The 23,008-nt window shown below is 27.0% G+C and overlaps 4 protein-coding genes across 7 annotated transcripts; all 4 read left to right on the forward strand.

Annotated features, from left to right (window-relative positions):
- The first annotated feature begins 2,299 nt into the window (after positions 1–2,299).
- Positions 2,300–11,442, forward strand: Cdc14 (cell division cycle protein 14). Of its 4 annotated transcripts, none has more exons than XM_089218218.1 (13): positions 2,300–2,667; positions 2,764–2,807; positions 2,885–3,073; positions 3,132–3,340; positions 4,698–4,781; positions 5,699–5,778; positions 5,839–5,971; positions 6,026–6,113; positions 6,192–6,539; positions 6,599–6,737; positions 6,856–7,081; positions 7,142–7,509; positions 7,958–11,442. In XM_089218218.1, exons 3-13 carry the CDS (start codon positions 2,992–2,994, stop codon positions 8,055–8,057), a joined length of 1,857 nt encoding a protein of 618 aa, XP_089074344.1. In that variant the 5' UTR covers positions 2,300–2,667; positions 2,764–2,807; positions 2,885–2,991; the 3' UTR covers positions 8,058–11,442. The 4 variants fall into 4 exon arrangements, with proteins under 4 accessions (XP_089074344.1, XP_015374612.2, XP_089074342.1 ...); XM_015519126.2 differs by having other exon boundaries at positions 2,888–3,073; XM_089218216.1 differs by having other exon boundaries at positions 2,954–3,073.
- Positions 11,443–11,580: 138 nt separating this feature from the next.
- LOC149061369 (zinc finger protein 423-like) lies at positions 11,581–12,490 on the forward strand. Its single transcript, XM_089218220.1, has 2 exons — positions 11,581–12,164; positions 12,231–12,490. The coding sequence occupies exons 1-2, from the start codon at positions 11,768–11,770 to the stop codon at positions 12,233–12,235; spliced, it is 402 nt and encodes a 133-aa protein (XP_089074346.1). The 5' UTR covers positions 11,581–11,767; the 3' UTR covers positions 12,236–12,490.
- A 2,659-nt stretch (positions 12,491–15,149) lies between these two features.
- LOC149061370 (uncharacterized) lies at positions 15,150–18,249 on the forward strand. The gene is made up of 6 exons (XM_089216117.1): positions 15,150–15,980; positions 16,076–16,473; positions 16,822–16,955; positions 17,115–17,337; positions 17,439–17,705; positions 17,796–18,249. Exons 1-6 carry the CDS (start codon positions 15,799–15,801, stop codon positions 18,236–18,238), a joined length of 1,647 nt encoding a protein of 548 aa, XP_089072243.1. The 5' UTR covers positions 15,150–15,798; the 3' UTR covers positions 18,239–18,249.
- Positions 18,250–18,262: 13 nt separating this feature from the next.
- Positions 18,263–19,672, forward strand: LOC149061371 (uncharacterized). The gene is made up of 4 exons (XM_089216118.1): positions 18,263–18,762; positions 18,881–18,975; positions 19,118–19,317; positions 19,405–19,672. Exons 1-4 carry the CDS (start codon positions 18,435–18,437, stop codon positions 19,541–19,543), a joined length of 762 nt encoding a protein of 253 aa, XP_089072244.1. The 5' UTR covers positions 18,263–18,434; the 3' UTR covers positions 19,544–19,672.
- Positions 19,673–23,008: the final 3,336 nt, after the last annotated feature.

Raw genomic sequence — 23,008 nt, forward strand, 5'->3', positions numbered from 1 at the left:
CTTCATTTCTTTATTTATAATTGTTTAAGTATTGATAGATTTCAATTGATTATTTTGTTCAAATATGTGGTTATAAATAGCTGATAACTGATGCCTAGAGTTTTTAATACATTTTTAATATTTTGTCAGAAATTTTCATACTTAAACGCGCTAAATTGATCTCAAGGACCAGTGAAAGACCACTATCCATAGGCGCAACTAGATCTCTAAAACGAGGGGTGCTAAATCTGTGAATACATCACAGGGCCATGGGAGGTAAAGCCCCCCACACCCCCTACACATAGACCAACTTTAATCGATAGGTACATCAAAACTTTAAAAAATATATTAAGACTTTTTACAAAAATAAAAAAATGAACAACATTTATACTACTCTTTTTTTACTACAATATCAGAAACATATTGAAACATTTTAATTTCATAATCCTGTTAAATAAATAATAATTTATATATTTGAAATCAGCAATCAGCATAATTTTGCTGGGTTTCATGCAATATATATTTATTCAAAATAGTTTCGGTGTTTATCTGATTGAATAAATCTTTTTCAATATTCAACAAAGATAAATAACAAAGTATATTATACGAACAAACAGTTATACATTTTTTCAGGAAATTTCCTATCATTTAAAAACATAAAATTCATAATATTAGGTACCTATATAATAATAATTATATATAAAAAACTAGGGGTGCTAAATTTTAACTTGGGGGTGCTAAAAACCTTTTTGCACCACCCTAGTTGCGCCACTGCCACTATCACAAAACAAGGCAAGTGTATCAATCTATTAACATTATAACTAATATCTTCATGGCTTCATGCATAAAATGTTAATGATTAAGAAATATAGCTGAGATTGAGGATCATAGCTGATGCCTTTAAAAATACAAAATTGTATCAAAATCTTCAAATGTATTTTCACACTATTTTTTCTATAATCTTCATTGTGCAATTGTGGATTATTATTTCAAATACCTATAATGAAACAGTAAAATAGAAATATTGTTATCGTCTCTTTAATAAGTTGTAGATATGAAATCGGTGGTCAACGAGACAACGAGAATAGCATAATATCTAAAACACGTTCGACACTATCCGACTATTATCTGCTGCCTGCCTATACAACTATATGTAAAAAATGCAAATACAAATAATCAGGTTCCCTAAAGGCCTAAAACACTCATTTTCCACTTATGGAGCTACGTTTTCAAACATTAATACATTTATTCTTTATAAATAATAAAACACAAACTAAGTAATAAGTAATAACTAATGAGTGTTTAATAATGTTAATACTTTACGTTTTATGTTAATAATATTAATAACCTGAATTAGGTACATTCAGGGGACTAAAAAAATGAATTGTATAGTAATTCTTATTTACAATATAGGTACACGCGTATCACATTATTCACATTTTACATGTAGATATTTATAGACTTAAATAGTAAGTCTATAGTTTTGTTTTTATTTTTAATATTTACTAGCAGTTTATCACTGTAAAATAGCTCAACAATAAATTAGGTACAGACATAAAGTCAGACAAAAAAAATGTTCAAAAAAGCTTATGTTTAAAAAAATAGTCAGAGCAACGTTAATTTCTAATAGTTTTTTGTGATTTAAATTTTAAATGTTAAATCATTAATGAATCGTTGGTAGGTAGTATGTGCGATAATCTGTTAAGAAGTCCGAAAATATAATTAAAATATTTTATTACATTTTCATCTATAATTATTATATTATAAATTGGTATTTCATACTACACAAAATGATTTGTATTGAATTATTTAAAATTACCTATTATAATTATTGTAGTATCGATGTTTGTATTGAATAATTTGTTTGAGTAGTTTGAAATACTAATATATAATATAATTAAAGATGAAAATGTAATAAAATATTTTTTAATTATATTTTCGGACTTTTTGTTCATTTTTTTTCAAAATGGACTTTTTGTCCCCTGACTTTTCATCCGGGATTCAGTAGGTACCTATATAATATATTATTATAATAAAAGATCTTAATTTTTAAACACGACCAAAATTTAACATTTTAGTGAGCCGTCTGCTCGTACTGTTGATCAAACTCGATTCTTTATGTCAACACCTTAATTTACATATGAACTAATTCATAAGAGGCGATCAACTAATAAAAATTAATTTAAGTCGGCAGTATGCGTATGCCCGATGCCGGCGTATTTCGGTATTGTCATCCGCCCATGATAACGCCTGCGTTTGGGAACCCTGAATTATGTTATCAGCTTATGAAACATGTGTATAATAACAAAATCTTGGTGTAGCATGAAAACATTTACCTACATCATCGTGATCGTCTAGATAGGTACGAAAATTGAAAATATAAATTAAAACGCTACATTTAATTACACAAACTCCGACAAAATACAGTTAATAATTAATAACTATTTGATTAATTGTATTATTTTATCGTACAAAGTATTCAACAGTTGATGTAGTAGCAATAGTAATTGGTAACTAGTATGTAATAATTATTAATTTACTTATGTCGGGTCGGTTATTGTGTAATTACCAAAAATATTATTTTTCGAGCTACTAATTTAAATGTGTCGACATGAATTGTTATTGATTCTAAACAAAACCTATACATACTGAAATAGTGTGCAAAGTATAGAAGCATGCATAATGAAAGTAGGTAGTTGTGATGTCCATAAATTGACTATCCATCTGCTTGTTTTTAATCTGAAATTGTTCTTAATCGTAATATATTTATTTTTGATATTTTAGAATACATATTATAGAATCCGGAAGACACACCTACATTAAAAGGAGTAAGTAGGCGGACATATGATTTTTGGTGTAGGTGTTTTAATCATAATTTGTTATGTGTGGGCTTTCGTTGAATTAGCAGTGTAGGATGGATAGCAGAACACTAAACATTGTCATCATCAGTACTTTTACTATTATTACATTTTAGTAGGTCAGTCAGTCGACCGGGAAAAAAACGACTAGAAAATGTCATTTGAATTCAACGCTTTGATGGTTAGTGATGACGCTAATAGATTGGAAGTCGCTGAACTTTCAGAATTTATTGAAAGTAAGTTTAACTTAATATTTGTCAAAATATTTTAATTTGGCTGATTTTTAATTTTCAGATCGACTTTATTTTATGGTGTTATCTAATCATAAAGGTCCAACAACACTTCAAAATTTTAAGGATTGGAAAAATGCATTGAAGGATAACGATGTATTTTATTTAAATGTTGATGACAATTTAGTGTATGATGGTTTTTATAGTGACTTTGGTCCTTTAAATTTAGCTATGATATATCGTTATATTGGTATACTACGAGATAAGTTTAAAGTGAGTAAGACTTTTTTTGATTAAAAATAAAATATATGATAATCTTATTTTAATCATGTATCAAATAATTTAAAAAGAAAATAATAAGCTTATAATCATTTAATGTAATTTTATAAAATTTAAAATGTCCATAAACAGCTTAAGAAAAGTAAAAATATTTTGAAAATTTTATCAAGTATGGAAAATGATAAAATAAACATTTTGTTTAGATTACAAATATATGTAGTTATTCGTTTTTGAATCACAACAAAATAAGAAGTCTGTTTCATGAGAAATCGAGAATGTCTAATTTTGTAAAAATTTTAACTTCGAACGTTCACCAATATTTAGTTTGACTTTTTAATAGATATTTTTTTTTTTTTGTTTTAAGCTAGACAAACATATTATGAATTTTGTATCAAATTTTAAAATCTAGGGTGTAAAAAAAAACATTTATATGATTTTCAAACTCATAATAATATGCTATTTGTTGTGATTTTACCGTGATTGTTTTTAATAAATAAACTTCAGATAATAAGAAATTTAGTGGATACACTTCTATTTTTTAAATGTTCATTAACACAATTTATGAAGAATTTTTTTCAAGAATTTTTTATCAAGCAAAAAAATTGTTTTTTGACTTACATTATAAAAAAAAGTCATATGTATTAGAAATGCTTATGATTTTACCTCCCGAATGCACCAACTAAATTCACTATTTCGCCAGAAAAAATACTGAAGTTAAAATTATAACAATGGAAGCTTGACCAGATTTTATAAAAATTAAATCTATTGTACATTAATAACCTAAGTATTATAATATAATATATAATATTAGACACATATCAGGTGTGCTATGTACATAATCAATTTTGTTTATAAACTTTAAAAATGTAATGTTGTAATTCTTCATTTTTTAAATTCTGATTTTATTGATTTGTTTTAATAACTACTTTTATAGATATTTCACATACAGTAAAACCTCTCTACAACGGAATCGCTTGGAACCTAATATTTTTCCGTTATTAAGAGTTTTTCATCATAGAGAGTTAGAAATTGCATATAGAGGGTCTGTTATAGAGAAGTTTTGAAGTAATTTTAAAACATTTTGTTTCTGTTTATTTTATTGAAATAAATATTGAAACTTGTTTGCCTATATTAAAATAAATAAATAAATAATATTTATAAATCTTAACTTTTTCTTTAAAATAGCTTTTATAAAAATTTATAAAATCAATATTATTCATAAATATTAACCATATAACCAATAATATTAACCAAATAATATAAACCATTATTATTCATAGTTCATTTGTACTTGTTGTATTATCAATGTTGAAATTTACTTCTATCTAATTAGTTTTTAAATATTTTTTAGGTTTATAAGAGAGTTATTCACTGTGCTCATATTGGTGATCAAAAAAAAAGGTCAAATGCAGCTTTTCTTATTTGTTCATATTTGGTTAGTTCACATACTAACGCACTAACAATGTATATGTTACATACAATGTCCGGAATTGTACATTTCGCAATTTGTACAGTGATTTTTGTACACATCGCGAATTGTACAATTTTGCTGTACAATGTAACTAGATTGTACAAGTTTCATTTTACAATTCGCGATATACACAATAATCACTGTATAAATTGCGAAATGTATCTTCACTGTTCAAATCACAAGAATACTGCTAGTTTTAAAGTCTTAATTATTATTAACAAATAAATAGTAATACTGGATATTTTAATATAAAGTTATATACATTACAATATAATAAGTGATATGTTTTAAAAATATTTTCTTAACAAATATTACATATTAGTATATCATATAAAAAAAAACTTTAATTAATATTATTTTCAACTTCACTCATTTTGCCCGATTGTGTAATACTATAATCACACTAATATAAGTTGAAATATTGCAGCAGTTCCGATTACAATGCACAAGTCCATATTAAAATCTGTTTAAATTATACTTCTGAACGACTCAACGGCAGTACTTATAGTAAAGTCGTTTGGATAAAATGTATCATTTTTATTGCATTATACCTTTATTAATACGTTAGATTCCACATAACGTTGGAAAAACAACAAATGAAATTATTATACATCTTATTATAGATTTACGTATTTTATTTCATATCACAATGTGTACTGTGTACACTTTACAGTAATATGTTATTGTATACGATTTGTAATTTTTATAATATGCTTTTAAATTTTGTGATTTGTACAATGAAGGTACATTTCGCAATTTGTACAGTGATTATTGTAGATATTGCAAATTGTATAATGTAACTTGTACAATCTAGTTACTTTGTACAGCAACATTGTATGTAACATATACACTTTTTACATTTATATTTTTTAATGTCATAGGTAATTGAATATAATTGGACAGCACACCAAACATATAATATGTTATCAAAACAATATAAACATAAATATATTCCATTTAGGTAAATATAAGGTTAAAAAAATTTATTGTGTATTAATAATGTATGTGTTAACACTATTAGAGATGCATCATGCTTGTTGCAATCAGAATATTCAGTGTCAGTTGAAGAATGTGTAAATGCCTTATACAAAGCTAAATGGTATGGATTTTTTGATATGAGTGACTTTGATTTGGATGAATATGAAAAATATGAGGTTAGTATAAATTTAAATGTGTTATTTATTTGCTACTATAAAATGTTTCTTTAGACTGTGAAATATGGCGATATTAATTGGATTGTTCCTGCTACCTTATTGGCATTTTCATCACCGCATTCTCGAGATTATATAGATAAATGTATTTACACATATTATAATTTTTATTTAAGTTTTCTATGAAGTCTTATTAATTATTTTTTGATATTTATATTAATAGCTGGCTATCAGATACATTCCCCAGCTTACTATTACCCATATTTTAAAGAAAACAATGTCAAGCATGTTGTTAGATTAAACAGTAAAAAGACGTATGATGCTAAACGTACCTTTGTAGCTGTAGCCAATATTCAACATACAGATTTGTTCTTTACTGATGGTACACCACCTTCAGATTCTATACTCAAATGCTTTCTACATCTCTGTGAGCAATATATTGATGATAGTTGTGAAGCTGAACATACAAATAATGAGAAATATGAATCAAATGAAATCACTCCAAACATAATCATAAATAATGAAACTAATGTAGCTAATCATGCAGGTGCAGTTGCTGTACATTGTAAAGGTAAATGTAATTCATCACATATACTTATCTTTTAGATATTTATTAATTATTATCTTTAGCTGGATTGGGAAGAACTGGTTGTTTAGTGGCTTCATATATTGTGAAGCATTGGTCATTTACAGCAGTAGAAGCTATAGCATGGACTCGTATATGTCGACCTGGTTCAGTAATTGGTGTGCAACAACAATGGCTTATCAAGTAAGAACCTAAGTTCAAATTATAAGTATCTAAAAGTTAGAAAATATGTTTTTTAGTTTATTCAACTTCTCACTTATAATATCAGTGTTTTATTTTAAATATAATATTTATTATATAGTAAAGAAAGTTATCTTACAACTCTTGGTAAACAATGGCGAGAAAAACAAAAAAATGCTGTCAACAAATATAAACGGTTTACAAATGGGGTGTATAGTGTTAAGCGACATACTTCCAATTCTAATGCTTATGAGTATGTAGATCCTCCACCTCAGTTACACATTAGTAACGAGGAACAATTCATTAGTGGTGGTGATAGTGTAATAGAATATGAAAAATCTGAAGAGGTAATCTATAGAATTTGTTGGTATAAAATAATTTTGTTAATTTTATTTAATTATTTATAGTACAAACAAACCAGAATATCATCTGTTTTAAAAAATAAATTGAAAACGGACAATCATGCGCTTCCTGATATCCAAAGTGATGTATCTGTACCAAATGTACCAAACTTGAGACAAAAGAGATCAGCCTCAAAAACCGAAGACCCTAAGCCTAAAAGTACATTTTCAGCATTAAAAAATATTCGTCGAGTTACAAATGCATCTATTGGAATGGGTATGAATAATCTGGTGAAGAAAAATATTGCTCCAACTTCAGTTACTATCACAAGAAGTAATTTAAAGACTTCCATGATTGGAAAAAAAAATACAAAACCTCTAACTGCATGTAAAACTAGCACCAAAACAACAAAACCATCAGAAACTGTCACAACGTAATTACCCTTTTTATAATAAGTTTTAAAAATGTAGTGTGTTCTAAAATTGAAAGTTATATGTAATTTTTCATTGAAAAATCAATATTTTTTATATATTAATACATTTTTAAATATAATTGAGTGTCTGATATTAAATGGATGACATAGTACACATCTTGTATACATTGGTTGTATTACATTAGAAATGTACCAATTGCATTAACTATGTATATTGTTTGTGAAAATTGTAATTATCAGTACTTAAACTCTAATTTAATATTGCTTTTTGTCAAAAAATTTTATTTTAATTGAGTTTTATTTTTTAATTCAACAAAACATTTACAAAATGGCGATATCAAAATTTTTACATTAATTAAAAGTAACTATTCAATTCTGGAACACAACATATATCGGTGGATTTTAATGTAAATATCTAATATTTATTTATTTTTATTTTTTTGATCAGAGTAACAAACGAAACACAACCATCTTATGCATTAGCTACTGTGGCATCTTCTGCACGTATGTCAAGGCGTCTTCGTAATCAAAACTGCGTTACTAAATAAAAATAATGAGCACATACATTACACCAAATGCAAAGAGTTTATGAAGAGTTAATCATTCTTTTATGAACAAAAGTATCGCATAGAGATTTAGTTCTTTAGAACAGCTAAAATGATTGATTAGATTTTTGATGGTCTTAGTCTTAAAGTTATTGAAAAGTTTCATTTTGAACTCAATATTGATTTACCATGGTTGTCACTTATTTAAATCAGTCATAAATGCATTATGTTATACCTATTGTGTAGTTTTATTTTAGTGCTGAAAACTGGACATGGCTACAGGGTGTCTCCAGAGGATTTACCCATTGCGATATCTCACGAAATAATGGAGATATCGAAATTCTGGTTTTATAATAAGATTCACAGGGATAAGAACTACAATTATTTCATTTTTTAATTTATTTTAATGTTTTTGTAAAAAAATGTAAAAAATATATTTTTTTATTTAATTATTTCCAAAAATATTAAAGATAGCCATTTTGTAGAGTTTATTTTTCTGAAAATATTGACGTTTCAAAATTTTATTTTTATTGATTTTTTGATTTTTAATACTTTTTCTAGTTTTGAAGAAATAAAATATGATTATAATTTATAACTACGAGTATTAGGAACACGAAAGGTATAATTCAGCCGGTTGAATGGGAATGAGCGCGGGGTGGCGGGTCACATGTTGGATAACATTACGGTGTTAAATAATTCGCAATTTTTCTCGAAACTTGTTAGGTTAGGTTAAAAATATTAAAAATCAGGAAATTAATGAAAATAAAATTTTGAAACGTCAATATCTTCAGAAAAATAAACTCTACAAAATGAGTATTATATACTTTTTTACCAAAACATTAAAATCAATTAAAATATGAAATAATCGTAATTCTTATCCCTGTGAGTCTTATTACAAAACCAGGATTTCGATATCACCATTATTTCGGGAGATATTGCAATGAGTAAATCCTCACGGGACAACCTGTATAATATCAGATTAGAATTATAGTTGTTTTTTTTATTGACTGACAGGAATTTGTGTTAAACACCAAGAGAAGACCAAATAAAAAAAAAAAAATACTTATTTGTTTGTTTACTTACAATTATTATTTATAGATCCCTGCAAATGCATAATTGATAGGGATAATATAAATCTTTTTTTTATGTAGGCATGGCTTGTATTTGGGCAAGTATTAATTGTAAATAAAAGTATTAATTAGTATGTTTGTGTGGTTTTCATATAGGTAAACCTCAAGACATCTCATATTTTTAGTGTGAATTAATACATATTATTAAGATAAGAATAATATGGATACCTACCTAATATGTTTAATATGTAATTTGTGCTAATTTATATTATATATTATTTGGATGAATCTTGTATGCTGCTTAAATACCAGTCTAGTTAGTTTTAACTGACACAGTTAAATATGTTTCTTGATAAAATTAACATAAGTATTGTATACTGTGTTATCGATTATTTAAAATTCACAATGATGGATAATTTTCTCAATTTTTTGTTCAATAATTTTGAGTTAAAAGTCTGGTCAGTTCATTCTAATATAAAAAATAACAATAAAAAGCTGGTTCTGCTGAACTAAAATCTGCTTGCAAGTCTGTATAAGAGCAAAAAACAAATAGTGTGCTGACATCCTTTAAAATAAGAATTTGAACAAGCTTTTGGTTTTATTTTTTGTCCAATTGATGTATGCTTTACTCATATTAATTTTGGTTATTTCATTTAAATTAATTATGCCTGTATATATACCCTACCCAGAGATTAACCACATGATACAAAGTATGCCAATATATTTTTATGTATATGTAATTATTAAGCAGTTTCAACAAATGACATTTATTCCAAATAATTAATGTATCTATAAGTAATAGATATACACCTGAGAAATAACATGGGTAATTCTTGTTATTTGGTTTTAAAAATGAAATTATATTTTAATTTATAAATAAATTATTTTTGTATCAGTTGAGCATCAATCTTTATACTTTTAAAAATGTAATTATGTTTATCAAGTGTTTAAGTAATATTTATAAAAAAAATGTATTGATTCTGCAGAGCCTCAATAAGATACTGAGCTTCATATTTGTTGATAAGTCGTAATTTTCTATATTTTTAGAAATGTTGGGTGATATTTGCAATTTTTTTTTATCCTTTTATTATTAATATAATATAATACACATAATTGGTTAGAGTACACTTTTTACTTATACAATATGATTCAAACCGAACAAGTTATATTTCACTTAGGTATATCTAAATTGTGAGGCTTTCTTAGTGTTAAATGGTTTTTTGATGTTCAGTTTCAGTCAATTTGGATTTAATATTAAACTGATCTTTTTTTCTGGTTCCTTTATAGCCTAATTATGATATTTTTATTTTAGATTCTGAGATGAATGTAATACTCAAAATCAATTTTTTGCATAATCATTGAAATGTAACTTTAAAATAAAAATAATAATTATAATTTGCATAAATGTAGCTGTCCAATGTCTGCTTATATTTAATTTTAATTATTTTCTGATTACCACTTGATAATTTGTAAGTTATTGTCGAAAATTTAAGAAAATATAGGTGTATAATAATAAATATATGTTGTGCGATATTAATTTTTTTTTCAATTTTCTCCACATTTATTTAACATTTTATTTAATCTTGATAGGTATTTGGTGTTTAACTAACCGAACACTATGCTATTAAATGATGGTCCCTGTAGATATTTAATTATAATACAATTTCAAACTGTATGTTGTTGTTTAAATTATTTTATACTTAACAAATTTATTTATATTACTATTAACTAAATGGATATTATATTATATAACTTATGTAGATGGCCCCAGAATGTAAGTTGTATACTTGGCTTAGTTTTAAATGATGATTATTGATTGGTTATAAATTAATGTTGTTTTAATTGCAAACTTAATGATACATTGATACATATTTATTATTTATGTAACAAATCTTAATAGCATGATTTTTGAGATGAATACAAATTATATTGTAACTGTAACTTATTACCTAGTTTATCAGATTTTAAAGTCAATTTAAATGATGTATGGTTTTGTTACGTTATAATTTAATGCATTTGGTTAAATAATATTGTTTGATCAAATCAAGATGAAGTTGATATGTAAATATAGTATTATATAAAATCATAATAGTTATAGGATAATGTCATTATTAAAGCTGGTTAGGAAGGAATTCATGTTTTGTATTCATTTTAAATGGAGATGTCTTTATTGGTTTTTTTTTATACGTTTTGTATATTGTACCTATATATGAGGCGTTGAGCGCAAAAGTGGCCTAAACCACAAAAAATGAAAAATTGAAACAACTGTACCACGTTATTCAAAATTGTGTAATTAATATAAAAGCAAAACCGGCCTATTCAGTTTCTTTTTTTCCCCCTAGATAGTAGCACTAGTCTGTTGTTGCATTCAGTCATTTTTGTTTTTATTATAATGCAACTGGCCTATTTACATTATCGCATTATAGACACCGTGCAGACAACGAATGGCTCTTACCAGGACAATTTTTTTGTAGAATCCATGACGTCATATCTCATGAAACTGTGATAAGACGGACTATGATAACAATGATAACGAGAATATCAATGTTGTTTTTCAAACTTCAACTGAAAGTCTGAAACTTGAATTTGCTTTTACTTCACTTAAATCAAGTTCTATAAGTTTAAACTTTTACGAACAACATTATGTATTCCTGTGAAGTTTGCGAAGCAAAGTTTCAATCAATTTCAGGTTTTAACAAGCATATGAGGATTAAACATAAAGACTTAAAAAAAACTAAAGTTATTAAACGTAATTTATACACATGCAATGATTGTAACGAAACTTTTGACTTAAAAAAGGTTTTGATTCAGCATGTCAAAAGCCATTTGATGAAAAATGTACAGCGTCCATCATTATGTTCGTTATGTCTGAAATCCTTTTCATCAATGTCTGGATTGATTGTTCATTTACAGAGTATACATAATGTAAATATTGAGACGAAATTGTTACATTTTGAAAATATAGAAGGTAAACTAATTTATTACTACATTGTTGGTGTTGTATGTATGTGCTCTGACTCAGTGAATACCATTATTGCTGGTAAATATCGTACTTGCCACTTGGTAATTTTGTTATTTGTGTCTAATATTGTTTAATTCTGCCTAGGATAACGATATAAGTACCTGGAGAAATGTTGTGTTTTTTGTGTTTTATTGTGAAACTGTCGATGACTGGATCAGTTTTATTTTTATAAAGTATTCATTATGTGAGCGTTAAATTAAAGTAGGTAGATAAATATTCTGGGTACCTAATAAGTTAATTTTTTTTTACTTTATCATATTTTGAATCTGTATGTACTATTTACCAAGGCTGGGCAAATTAATGATTTTTGTAACTACAATTAATTAAAATCATTCAATATTTAATCTTGTTAATACCCATTTTTATAACCACTAAAACTTAAGAGGACGTTTGACATCTGTAAATTCGTCCGTAAAAACCATTTCACGCGGGAAAGAACCGAGAAGGCTATAGTTGTAACTAAGAAACGAAAATTTCACCACATAAAAAGGAGAATTTTGTCTGTGCAATATCGTTTTTGTTTTTTTGATATCACTTATACAAAAAAAAATATTCATGTTAAAAAAATAGAAAAATAATGGATTTTGAAACAACGAGAACTTTTTTTGTACAAGTGATATCAAAAAAATTAAAACGACATTGCACAGACAAAATTCTCCTTTTTATGTGGTGAAAATTTCGTTTCTTAGTTATAACTATTGCCTTCTCGGTTCTTTCCCGCGCGAAACAGTTTTTACATAAACATTTCAATTTTATTAAATATTTTTGGCTGTAATGTGCTGCTGCCTACGGTCGTTGTAATAGCGAACACGATTTCCCCCACCACGATAAAGTTGTCCGGATCTGGGCCGCAGCGCCGCGCGCTTATCTGCATTTAGCGCGCCCGTAATAATTTCCTGGAATACTTTCAATCATAGACATAATAGTTAATATAATATTATATCTATGGTTTCTATATTATGCAATAATTTAATTTTGTTTATTTTTACTATACCAATATAAGGACAACCATACAACAGTACTACAGTAGACAACAAGTCGCTTTTAGTTGAATGTTTGTCTAGTGAACAGTAAAGTACCTAGTTATTTATAAATTATTATTCATCGACTTGTCTACTCTAGAATTTGTTAATATAAAAATGTCACCAAAAAAATTTCGATCCAAAAAAAGATCTACTGGAAAAAAAGCTGTAGGTTTACGTATGAAAAAACTCTGTAAAAACCAACCGTAAGTACTATAATATAGTGTCATCATTTTGATTTGTATAAAATTATTAGAGTAGTCTACAAATGTCTGTCCATCTTACGAATATGACGAATATGTAGGACAGGTACGTACCTTTTAAATTTTAGATTGGATTTATGTAAAACTATAAGGTAAGTGCATACTTATTTTCTCCAACACTAGCTATTGTTTTATATTTTTTACATATTACCAATGGTATCCCGACAATTGAGTGAAAGAAAAAGAGCGAATACAAAATGAGCGAAAACATATAGAGCGAAAAAAATATAATATTATAATATAATTAAAATAAATCATTTGCACATTATAATTAATACATAATTATGTTTAATTTTTGTCCATATTTGTCATACTTAGTAATTTAATATTATAATATAATTAAAATAAATAATTAAATTTATACTTGCAATGAAAAATTATACGTAATACCTTTTAAATATTGAAGTGTGGGAATATTATAATAATCGTCAACAATATTTTTTTATTTTTCCCCAAAATCATTATATATAGTTTTTTGGTACTTGTGCGTTATCGCGACTACCGCGCGCCACATAATATGCGTTATCGCCACTACCTCATATTATAGATAATTGCGAGGCCGTTTTATACGCGATTCTATTTGTAATTCTATTTTTTCCAGTGTCGTTACAATCGCACTTATCGTAATTTTTATAGACTTGCTGGGTATCTTTTAGGACACTTAGACATATAGTCAAAACCATGCTGTCACGCTGGTAGTAGTATAACTTGTTGTACATTTATGTGGAGGAATATACTTATCGTGATGAAGAAAAGTTCAAATTTTTACTAAATAATATTGCAAATCCTTGGCCACCACAAATTGATTTTTAAATTTTAAATTTATTACTAAATTATATTTTATTACATTTATTTTATAATTTTACTCGTAATTGTTGACGTATAAATTTGACTATTATATTTGACATATTATTATTATATTTTATAATTATCATATTATCAATAAATACATTGACATTATAGCTTTGGGTAGTTTTGTATTTTTTTTTATTAGAGGAACGTATGCCACTATTAATTTGATGTAACTGCATATCCACTAAAGTCTGTTGATTTTGAAGGGTTTTTATGAACTTCCAAATTGAAACTATCAGATGTGCAAAAAATTATAATTCGTTGGTTTGACAAACCATAGTCATCGATACTGTCATATTATAAAACAAATAATTGTTTACCATGAGTGGTCAATTTATAACAATATTCGATATCTTTATGTACTTTTTCTTTCCGATATATTAACCTATATATAATATTTATTTTTTCACTCTATATGTTTTCGCTCATTTTGTATTTTGTATTTGCTCTTTTTCATTCGCTCATTTACGTTCGCTCGATTTCTTTCGCTCAATTGTCGTAGAACCCTTACCTATGTACTAAATTCGTTTCTAAAAATACTATATGACTTGTACACAGTTGCGCCGTGTAGGTGATTATTTACGTTTTAAATTGTTATGTTTATAAATTCGTATTATATTAGTACTAATTTTAAATAGTGTTTAAAAAAATAAAATTAGTATTAGCCATATGAATTGCTAACAGCAGAAAGGGGACAAGTCCACTTTTTATAACTTTTCAAGAGAGACAAAAAATGAAATATTGATTGAAATAATAAAGATATTATTTTGAAATTGTCGCATTAATTTTTATAATATACATTATACACCAATATGTAATTAGAAAAATATAACCGGGAACTCACTCTGCTCAAATGTTTTGACTCAACCAAAATGTTTTTATCGAAATTTATAAAAAAAAAAAAAAAATAAAAGATTTCAGATGCCTATAAATAGCTAAAAATTAATGAAATAATTTTTAAAAAAAATTGTGTAAAGAGAATGCCAATCTTAACATCAAGTGAAAGACGATAAATCGTTAATTTAAACGATTTCGGAACAATATAAATTTCAAAAAAATGTTCATACAATTTTTCAGACTGCCTAAACTTTTTTATCGCCATTTCGCAAAAAAAATATATTAGAAAAATTGAATAGTTCAAATGTTCAATTATATATAAATAGCTTAAAAAACTTTTAACTGAACTCTACGCCACTAATAGTAATATTGTTTTTTTATTTTATTTTTTTATCTATTTAGTACTGAAGGTACTATGAGAGAAATCGATCAGGATACTTCTAATGCTGACTTTAATTCTCCAATACAAAAGTTAGTTAAATAATATAATATTATTATTTATTTAAAAATAATAATGTGGTTGACACATATTTCATATTATATTTAACTATTTATACGCTATTATAGTGTTATAACTTATAATAAGTAATCATTTTTAATAGTACAGTGACAGGTGTGGATATACTGACTGATATACCGGGTTTTAATGATATATCTGCGATTGAAATTTCTGACGGCATGTCAAATTGTAGTATTGAAAATGGCAACAATTATATTAACAACAGTAATTCCAGTACATTCAATTTATATCCAGAAATTAGTCCACTCGCTCAATCGACCTTTATAGAAATTGAACAAGAAAATTCTATTATAAACTCCACTCAACTTTCTGTGGAAATGTCCAATGAGCAAATTGAAAGGTATCTAATCTTTGCTAACAACTTTATACTAATATTATATAAATATTTTAAAAGTCAATTAATTTTTGCGAAATATTTTTTAATTATTTTTTTAGTTCTAAAGAATTGTGTGGTCGTCGAATTGTAGATATGAATTTTGTATTTAAACAAATTTTGAATTGTAGACACAAGGGAGGGCTAGACTGTACATTCTTAGATATGGAATTAATTTCTGAACACAGAAAAGGATTTTTTTGTTCTTGGCTGTTTAAATGTTTAGTTTGTCGAATTAAAATAAAAATTGACTCTGAGAACACTTGTGAAACTGAATATGTAGGAGTAAATAAAGCAGCAGTTAGTGGTTCTATTGCAATTGGAATTGGTCATACACAACTGAATGAATTTTCAGCGTCTATAGATGTCCCGTGTATTTCACCTAATGTGTTTATTAAACTGCAATCAAATATTGGTGAAATTATAAATAAAACTGCGTGGGATGAAATATACCTAGCCGGTATGATAATTTATTACAATATAAAATTATAAAAATCTTACAATAATTGTATTTATATATAATAATTTATTATGTATACAGTAGCGTGCTAAAAAAATGTTATATTTGCGTTAAACTTAGTACTTACTAGATACTGTTCTCTATATGTACAGAGTGATCCATTTGACGTCAGTCATTATAATTATATTAAAATTTTTTTTTTATAGTTTTAAATTTAAATTTTAATGAGTTTAAACGAGTCTTTTTACATTAAATTGATCACTCGGTATAATATCCGGTATTTACCGTATATCCACGGAAACAGGGTAGACTTTTAACTATTATAGGTACGTCTATACATTAATTTAGGAATAGAAGAAAAGAAGTTAGCCATTGAAGATGGTAATATAAATTCGGATGGAGTGCCCATGATAACTGTAGTAGCTGACGGATCGTGGTGTAAGCGAAGTTATAAAACTAAGTACGATTCGTTATCTGGAGTGGTAAGATACTATAAGTTCTATAAAATTTATATTGCTAAATTATATACTTATAATAATTATATATTATATTGCTGACTAAATAGTATTATTTTATGCATTTAAGTTTAGAGGATATAGTTAAAAGAATATATACTCTTACATTATTAATTTACATTTTAGGCAACAATAATTGGGTTTAGAACTAAAAAAATTTTATTCATTGGAATACGTAATCGTTATTGTTTAATATGCGAACGTTCAAAAAACAAAAACACAATATCTGAAACTCATAATTGTTTTTTAAATTGGAAAGGAACATCAACTGGTATGGAAGCTGACGCTATAGCTGAAGGTTTTGCGAAGAGTATTGAAATGCATGGTCTAATATATAATAAACTTATAGGTATGATTACTTTAATCACAATAATATCATGAAATACACTTCATACTATTATATGACGTATAACCTACTGTATTATTGTACCTAAATAATATTATGTTTAGGGGATGGAGACAGTTCAGTGTGTAAGCGACTTCATCAAACTTTACCATATGGGCCAAAATTATTAGTAGATAAAATTGAATGTCGCAACCACATATTGAGAAATCTTGGTCAAAAAATATCTCAATTAACCAAAAGTACTAAATATCCAGTGCACTTACGTAATTTATTAAATCAGAAACAAAAATGCAATAAATTTCGAACAGCCATAACTATGGCTATTCAGTATAGAAAATCGCTATGTGATAGTGAAGTAAACAAAATTAAAGGTAGTTAATAAAATGAATTTTTGGTTTTTTACACAAATAAATATTTTAATCACAAGTAAAAATAATATAAGTAAAATAAAATAATTTTAGATTTAAAAAAGGATATTGAAAATGGACCATCACATTTACTAGGGCAACATTTAAATTGCGAATCGTATTTTTGTAATGGTTCTAAAATCGGTGAACAAAATGTTGTACCTGAAGCGGAAAAGTGTGGGTTAATGAGTGAAATATCACAAATTTACCATCGAGTTGTTGAAAATGCCCAAAGTTTGTTACTAGATGTTGATAATAATATATGTGAGCAATTTAATAGTATTATCAACAAACATATTGCTGGCAAACGCATTAATTTCGCTCTAAAAAATTCATACAACGCCCGTATTGAAGCTGCTGTAGTATCTTTTAATACTTCAGGACAATATATTAGATCAATACATAAAACAATTACTAAGAAGAGTCCAGGTATTTATATTTTTCATTATTTAAACATTTATATTTTTATATTGTTTATAATTTTTTTACCTACATAGGAATAGTTGGTAAACATTTTTGAAAGCCCGTGAAAGTAAATTGAGTAATTTACAAAAAAGAAGGCTTCATTTTCAAAAAGAAAAATATACTGCTAAACGAAAAAAAAATTTTGGCCCCGATGAACATTATGGACTAGCTGAACCATTAGACGATTATGAAACACCTGGAGATATAGTTGAAAAAAAAAATAATTTTATGAAATCATTATCAATTTCTAGTGAAGCTATCGATAAGTTAGAAAGGGACACAATTGACCAATCGAATTCACAAACGTGGCAAGTTGAACGCAGAATTCGCCTAACTGCATCCAACTTTGGTAGAGTTTGTAAAATGCGTTTAACTACATCATGTAAAGGAACTGTTTATGATTTGCTTTACGGAAATGTAACAACCAAGGCGATGGAGTATGGAAAAATGATGGAAGATATAGCTAGAAAGAAATTTGAAACTTTAACCAATTTTAAAGTTTTAAATTGTGGTTTGTTTATCGACAAAGATAAACCATACTTAGCTGCTAGCCCTGGTGAATACGATTTATTATAATTATTATATTATGTATATATTGTATAATGTACATTGTAAATTACGTATATATTGTATTTACCTACGTATAAAGTATATACCTATTTTATTTTCTGCAGATGGTTTGGTAGGCGATACAGCTCTACTTGAAATTAAATGTCCTTTATCGACAAAAGATACCATTGATATTCAAGTTGCAGTCGACAACAAAAAGGTACAATAAAATAATAATTATTATAAACTATGATACAAATAAACATGAACGCGCGATTTCATATACATAGACACATAGTGCGTACTGCGTATGTTTAGTATATTATACCTACCTATCTATGATTTTTATTTATAATTTACAGATACCTTATATATGCATTGTAGACGGTAAAATGAAACTAAAAAAAGATAGTTCATACTACTACCAAGTGCAAGGGCAGTTGAAAATAACAAAGAGGAAGGTATGCTATTTTGTAGTATATTCTGAACACTGGCTTCATTATGATGTAGTTGAATTCGACAAAAACTTTTGGAGTTCTAAAATGGAAACTCAGTTAGAAACGTAAGTAAAAATACGAACTAAATACCAACTACAGTTGTAAATAACATAATATTTGAATTTTGTAACTTGAAATCATGTATTTTACAGATTTTATAAGGAATGTCTTTTGCCCGAATTGGTTCATCCACGGTATGGCAAACGGCTATTGAAGTCAGATATTTTAGAGCCGAAACACATTTTAGAGAACATTAAAAAAAAGAAAGAATTTATAGTACCTATAATATAAATTGTTTTTTTTATTTTTTTATGATTAACATTTTCAAAATATATATCGCTTATTTTTAAGCTAATAGTTATAAGGATTTGAAACATTTCATGTATTTGTATAAATGTCGATATATTTTCATTAATTATTATTTACTATCATTATGTTTAAAAAAGGAAAATAATATAACTTGAATGTAAAATATGAAACACGTAATTAATATTAATTCGATTGCACTGTATTTATTTAGGTACTACCCAAATATATATTTAATATAGATATTTGAATTAGTAGACAATAATGCAATAAATACAAATCAAGCTATGTTGTATTATATTTTTGACAATCTGTTTATTGATTTATAAAATTAGGTAAGCAGTAACATTTAAAAAGAATAGTTCTTGGGTAAGCGCGGATAATAAAAATAATACATCGGCATTTAGGTTTATAACTTTTATATTACCTACCGTGATATGTCATGGTAGAACGTTCATTTAATAATAAACGGCGGTCCCGAGACTCGTGACCCGAACGGGCGCGAGTGGCACTGAGTAATGGGCGTGGCTATAACGTCGCGTGCTTGCGCATCGTGAAAAGACTTAATAGCGCATTCTCTCGGCCGTTGCACGCGTACACGTTTTAGTGACACGTCCTCTTAAGAGGTAAGTTATTTTGATATAAATATGGGGAGAATATCTATTGGTCAGTTATACATTTTGGTTACAATTATAATATACAACTCTAAGAATATTTATGTATCTACTTTTATTTAAGTCAAATATTTACCAGCAATAATTGTATTCTCTGAGCCAGACCACCTGCATACAACACCAACAATGTAGTAATAAATTAGTTTACCTATCTCCTCTTCATCGTTTAATATGTTCCGGAGTTCTCACCCTTTTTGGATTATCAGGATTATCTTTAGTTTCACTGTTCATTTTAAAAGAATTAATAATTTAATGCAACATAAAATATGATTTAACAATAGGCAAACGATGGAAGAACTGAGAACTGACTGATTAAGATCAATAAAATAGTACTGCTCTTGCTAATTATAAATAATAATTGCTATTAAAATAGTCGTTACTCCCTATTTACTTATTTGCAGAGAGGTAATAGTATAGTAAAATACTTTAATATACCATTTTATAAAATAAAAATAATATTATATAATATTATATTACAATTTACTATTTTGCTATTAATAAACATTTATTTTAATAGGTAGTATTATTATTTTTAATGGTTTGGTGGGGGATCGTACCAAACTTTAAATTATCGTATTTTCCCACCAAGATCGTATCATCTGGCAAGGTCATCAAGTTTCAGACTTTCAGTTGAAGTTTGAAAAACAAAACATTGATATTCTCGTTATCATTGTTATCATAGTCCGTCTTATCACAGTTTCATGAGATTTGACGTCATGGATTCTACAAAAAATTTTTCCTGCTAAGAGCCATTCGTTGCAGACAACGGAAAACGGCGCTGCCTAGTGGACAATTTACAAACAAGTTGGTAGCAATAGTTTCAATAGTTTTATACTATACCTACTCTTCAATACAAGCAAATTTGTTCCCTCGGATAATTTTTGTAGTTTTGTGGTTTTGTAAGACTTGTAAGGTACCTTTTTTATTAACGAATTGGCCCTTTAGCTTATACTATTTGTTTACAGTAAAACCTCGTTAAGACGCTCCCGTTTAATACGCCATCCCGCTTAACACGCGGATTTTTACCGGTCCCAGGTAATTGTACACTTTTAACATTGAAAAAAAGACGCTTAATACGCCACCGCATATTACGTAATCCCGCATAATACGCTCTAATTGCTGGCTTCTCAAACATTTTAAAATAGAAAAAAACCCAATTAATACAATCAGCGATAAGAATTTCGTTGAAACGTTTATCTATTATCGACCGAGTAATTGATATTTATTATTAATCGCTAGTACTGTACAATCAATATCTACATTGAGACAGGCACTTACTGCAACTGATGGCTCCGAAAACATGCTTCTATATCTAGGTAGGGTGGAAAATTTCTTATTGAATAAATATAAAAATAATGTATTGAAACAACCAACCATTACCACTTTTTTTAATCCAAGAAAATAATACATAATTATAAAATATGTTCCTAATAATTTTATTGTATGTATATTTGATGTTTTTTTATTATTAATTTTAAATACAACTTATGTTACTGTGTAATACATAACAAGTCACACTATGAACATTTTTCTAATTTATTCTATCTATGTACATACATATTATCACATTTAAAACGCTTTTAATATGCGGGTATCGCCTATAGCGCTTTAAGAGCGTAATAGGCGGGATATCGCCTATAACGCTATCCCGCATATTGCGCGGTTTTACGATTTCCCCTTCGAGAGCGTCTTATCGAGGTTTTACTGTATTTGCATTGTTTTATTTGAACTTAATTTTAATAATGAGCAAAATTAAAAAGAAAAGTGGTCAAAAAATGTGTTGTGTTGTGAACTGTAGTAATACATATCGAACTGGTCATAAATTATAATTAAATGTAGTTATAACCGATTAAATAATAATTATAAATATTTAATTTAGTATGTTTTAAAAATAATTTTCAACTTACTTCAAGAGTAACTTGCCATGGGTTAGATGACACAGAAGTTTGTCTAATACAATGTCCGTTAATTCTAGAAGCAACATGTTTGGTTTGCTTAGGTTTTATTTCTTTGACATCAAACAAATGCCCACTTTCAACTAACTTTTGCCCTTTATTGTTAGGAAATTCAAAATTATACAACACAGATTGAAAACCACATCTAATAATTCATAAATCAGCCATTTGTAATATGATTTGGAATTATAGGTAATTAAATGTATAACAATTACAATTTTAATTAAAAAAATATAACAAAATAATTAACAAGGTATGATAATAATATTGTTGTTATTTTAGCTAATTCCATGTTCTATTTATAACATATTATGCTTATCATTGTTCAATATTAGACATTCTATTATGGCTATGATTATAATTTATATTGTTATTACTGATGGGTACCCATACTCAAAATATTAAAGTAGTTTGAAGTTTTATTTTTTTTGAATATTTTACAGTTAACGCAATAGGTAATACTGCAAAAGTGACAACGAAAATAATTCTTTGCCTATTAAATTTAGGTAGTAGGTACTAGGTAAGTACTACAAATTAACTATTATAATCATAATATAGTATATACATGTGTATGGAGTGTGAGTTATATATTTATAAGCTAAAAATTTGATTGCTCATTTTTCGATTTTACCCACTTTTATTAAAAATTACTAAAACCATGGGGGGGAGGTTGTTGACGATTTTAAGAATGGGCCTAATGGCTAATATTGCGCGTATAATCGTCGCTACCAAGTAGTACGCGAGTTGTCTCCCCAGAGCGCTAGTTGTCTTTCTGCACGGTGTCTATAGGCCGCTATGGTAACCAAATTTTATCAAAACCG

The sequence above is a fragment of the Diuraphis noxia genome, unplaced genomic scaffold (genome assembly GCF_037042655.1).
Source record: "Diuraphis noxia isolate RWA-SAM2 unplaced genomic scaffold, SU_Dnox_SAM2 contig0001, whole genome shotgun sequence".
Classification (NCBI taxonomy): Eukaryota; Metazoa; Arthropoda; class Insecta; order Hemiptera; family Aphididae; genus Diuraphis; species Diuraphis noxia.

Bases quoted from the DNA above. Each gene is read 5' to 3' on its own strand.
- Cdc14 (XM_089218218.1), top strand. From the start codon at position 2,992: ATGTCATTTGAATTCAACGCTTTGATGGTTAGTGATGACGCTAATAGA. The intron at 3,074-3,131 runs GTAAGTTTAACT...TTTAATTTTCAG, and splicing joins ACTTTCAGAATTTATTGAAA to ATCGACTTTATTTTATGGTG. The intron at 4,782-5,698 runs GTTAGTTCACAT...TTAATGTCATAG, and splicing joins TTCTTATTTGTTCATATTTG to GTAATTGAATATAATTGGAC.
- LOC149061369 (XM_089218220.1), top strand. From the start codon at position 11,768: ATGTATTCCTGTGAAGTTTGCGAAGCAAAGTTTCAATCAATTTCAGGT.
- LOC149061370 (XM_089216117.1), top strand. From the start codon at position 15,799: ATGTCAAATTGTAGTATTGAAAATGGCAACAATTATATTAACAACAGT. The intron at 15,981-16,075 runs GTATCTAATCTT...TTATTTTTTTAG, and splicing joins TCCAATGAGCAAATTGAAAG to TTCTAAAGAATTGTGTGGTC. The intron at 17,338-17,438 runs GTATGATTACTT...TATTATGTTTAG, and splicing joins AATATATAATAAACTTATAG to GGGATGGAGACAGTTCAGTG.
- LOC149061371 (XM_089216118.1), top strand. From the start codon at position 18,435: ATGAAATCATTATCAATTTCTAGTGAAGCTATCGATAAGTTAGAAAGG. The intron at 18,763-18,880 runs GTGAATACGATT...TATTTTCTGCAG, and splicing joins ATACTTAGCTGCTAGCCCTG to ATGGTTTGGTAGGCGATACA. The intron at 18,976-19,117 runs GTACAATAAAAT...TATAATTTACAG, and splicing joins TTGCAGTCGACAACAAAAAG to ATACCTTATATATGCATTGT.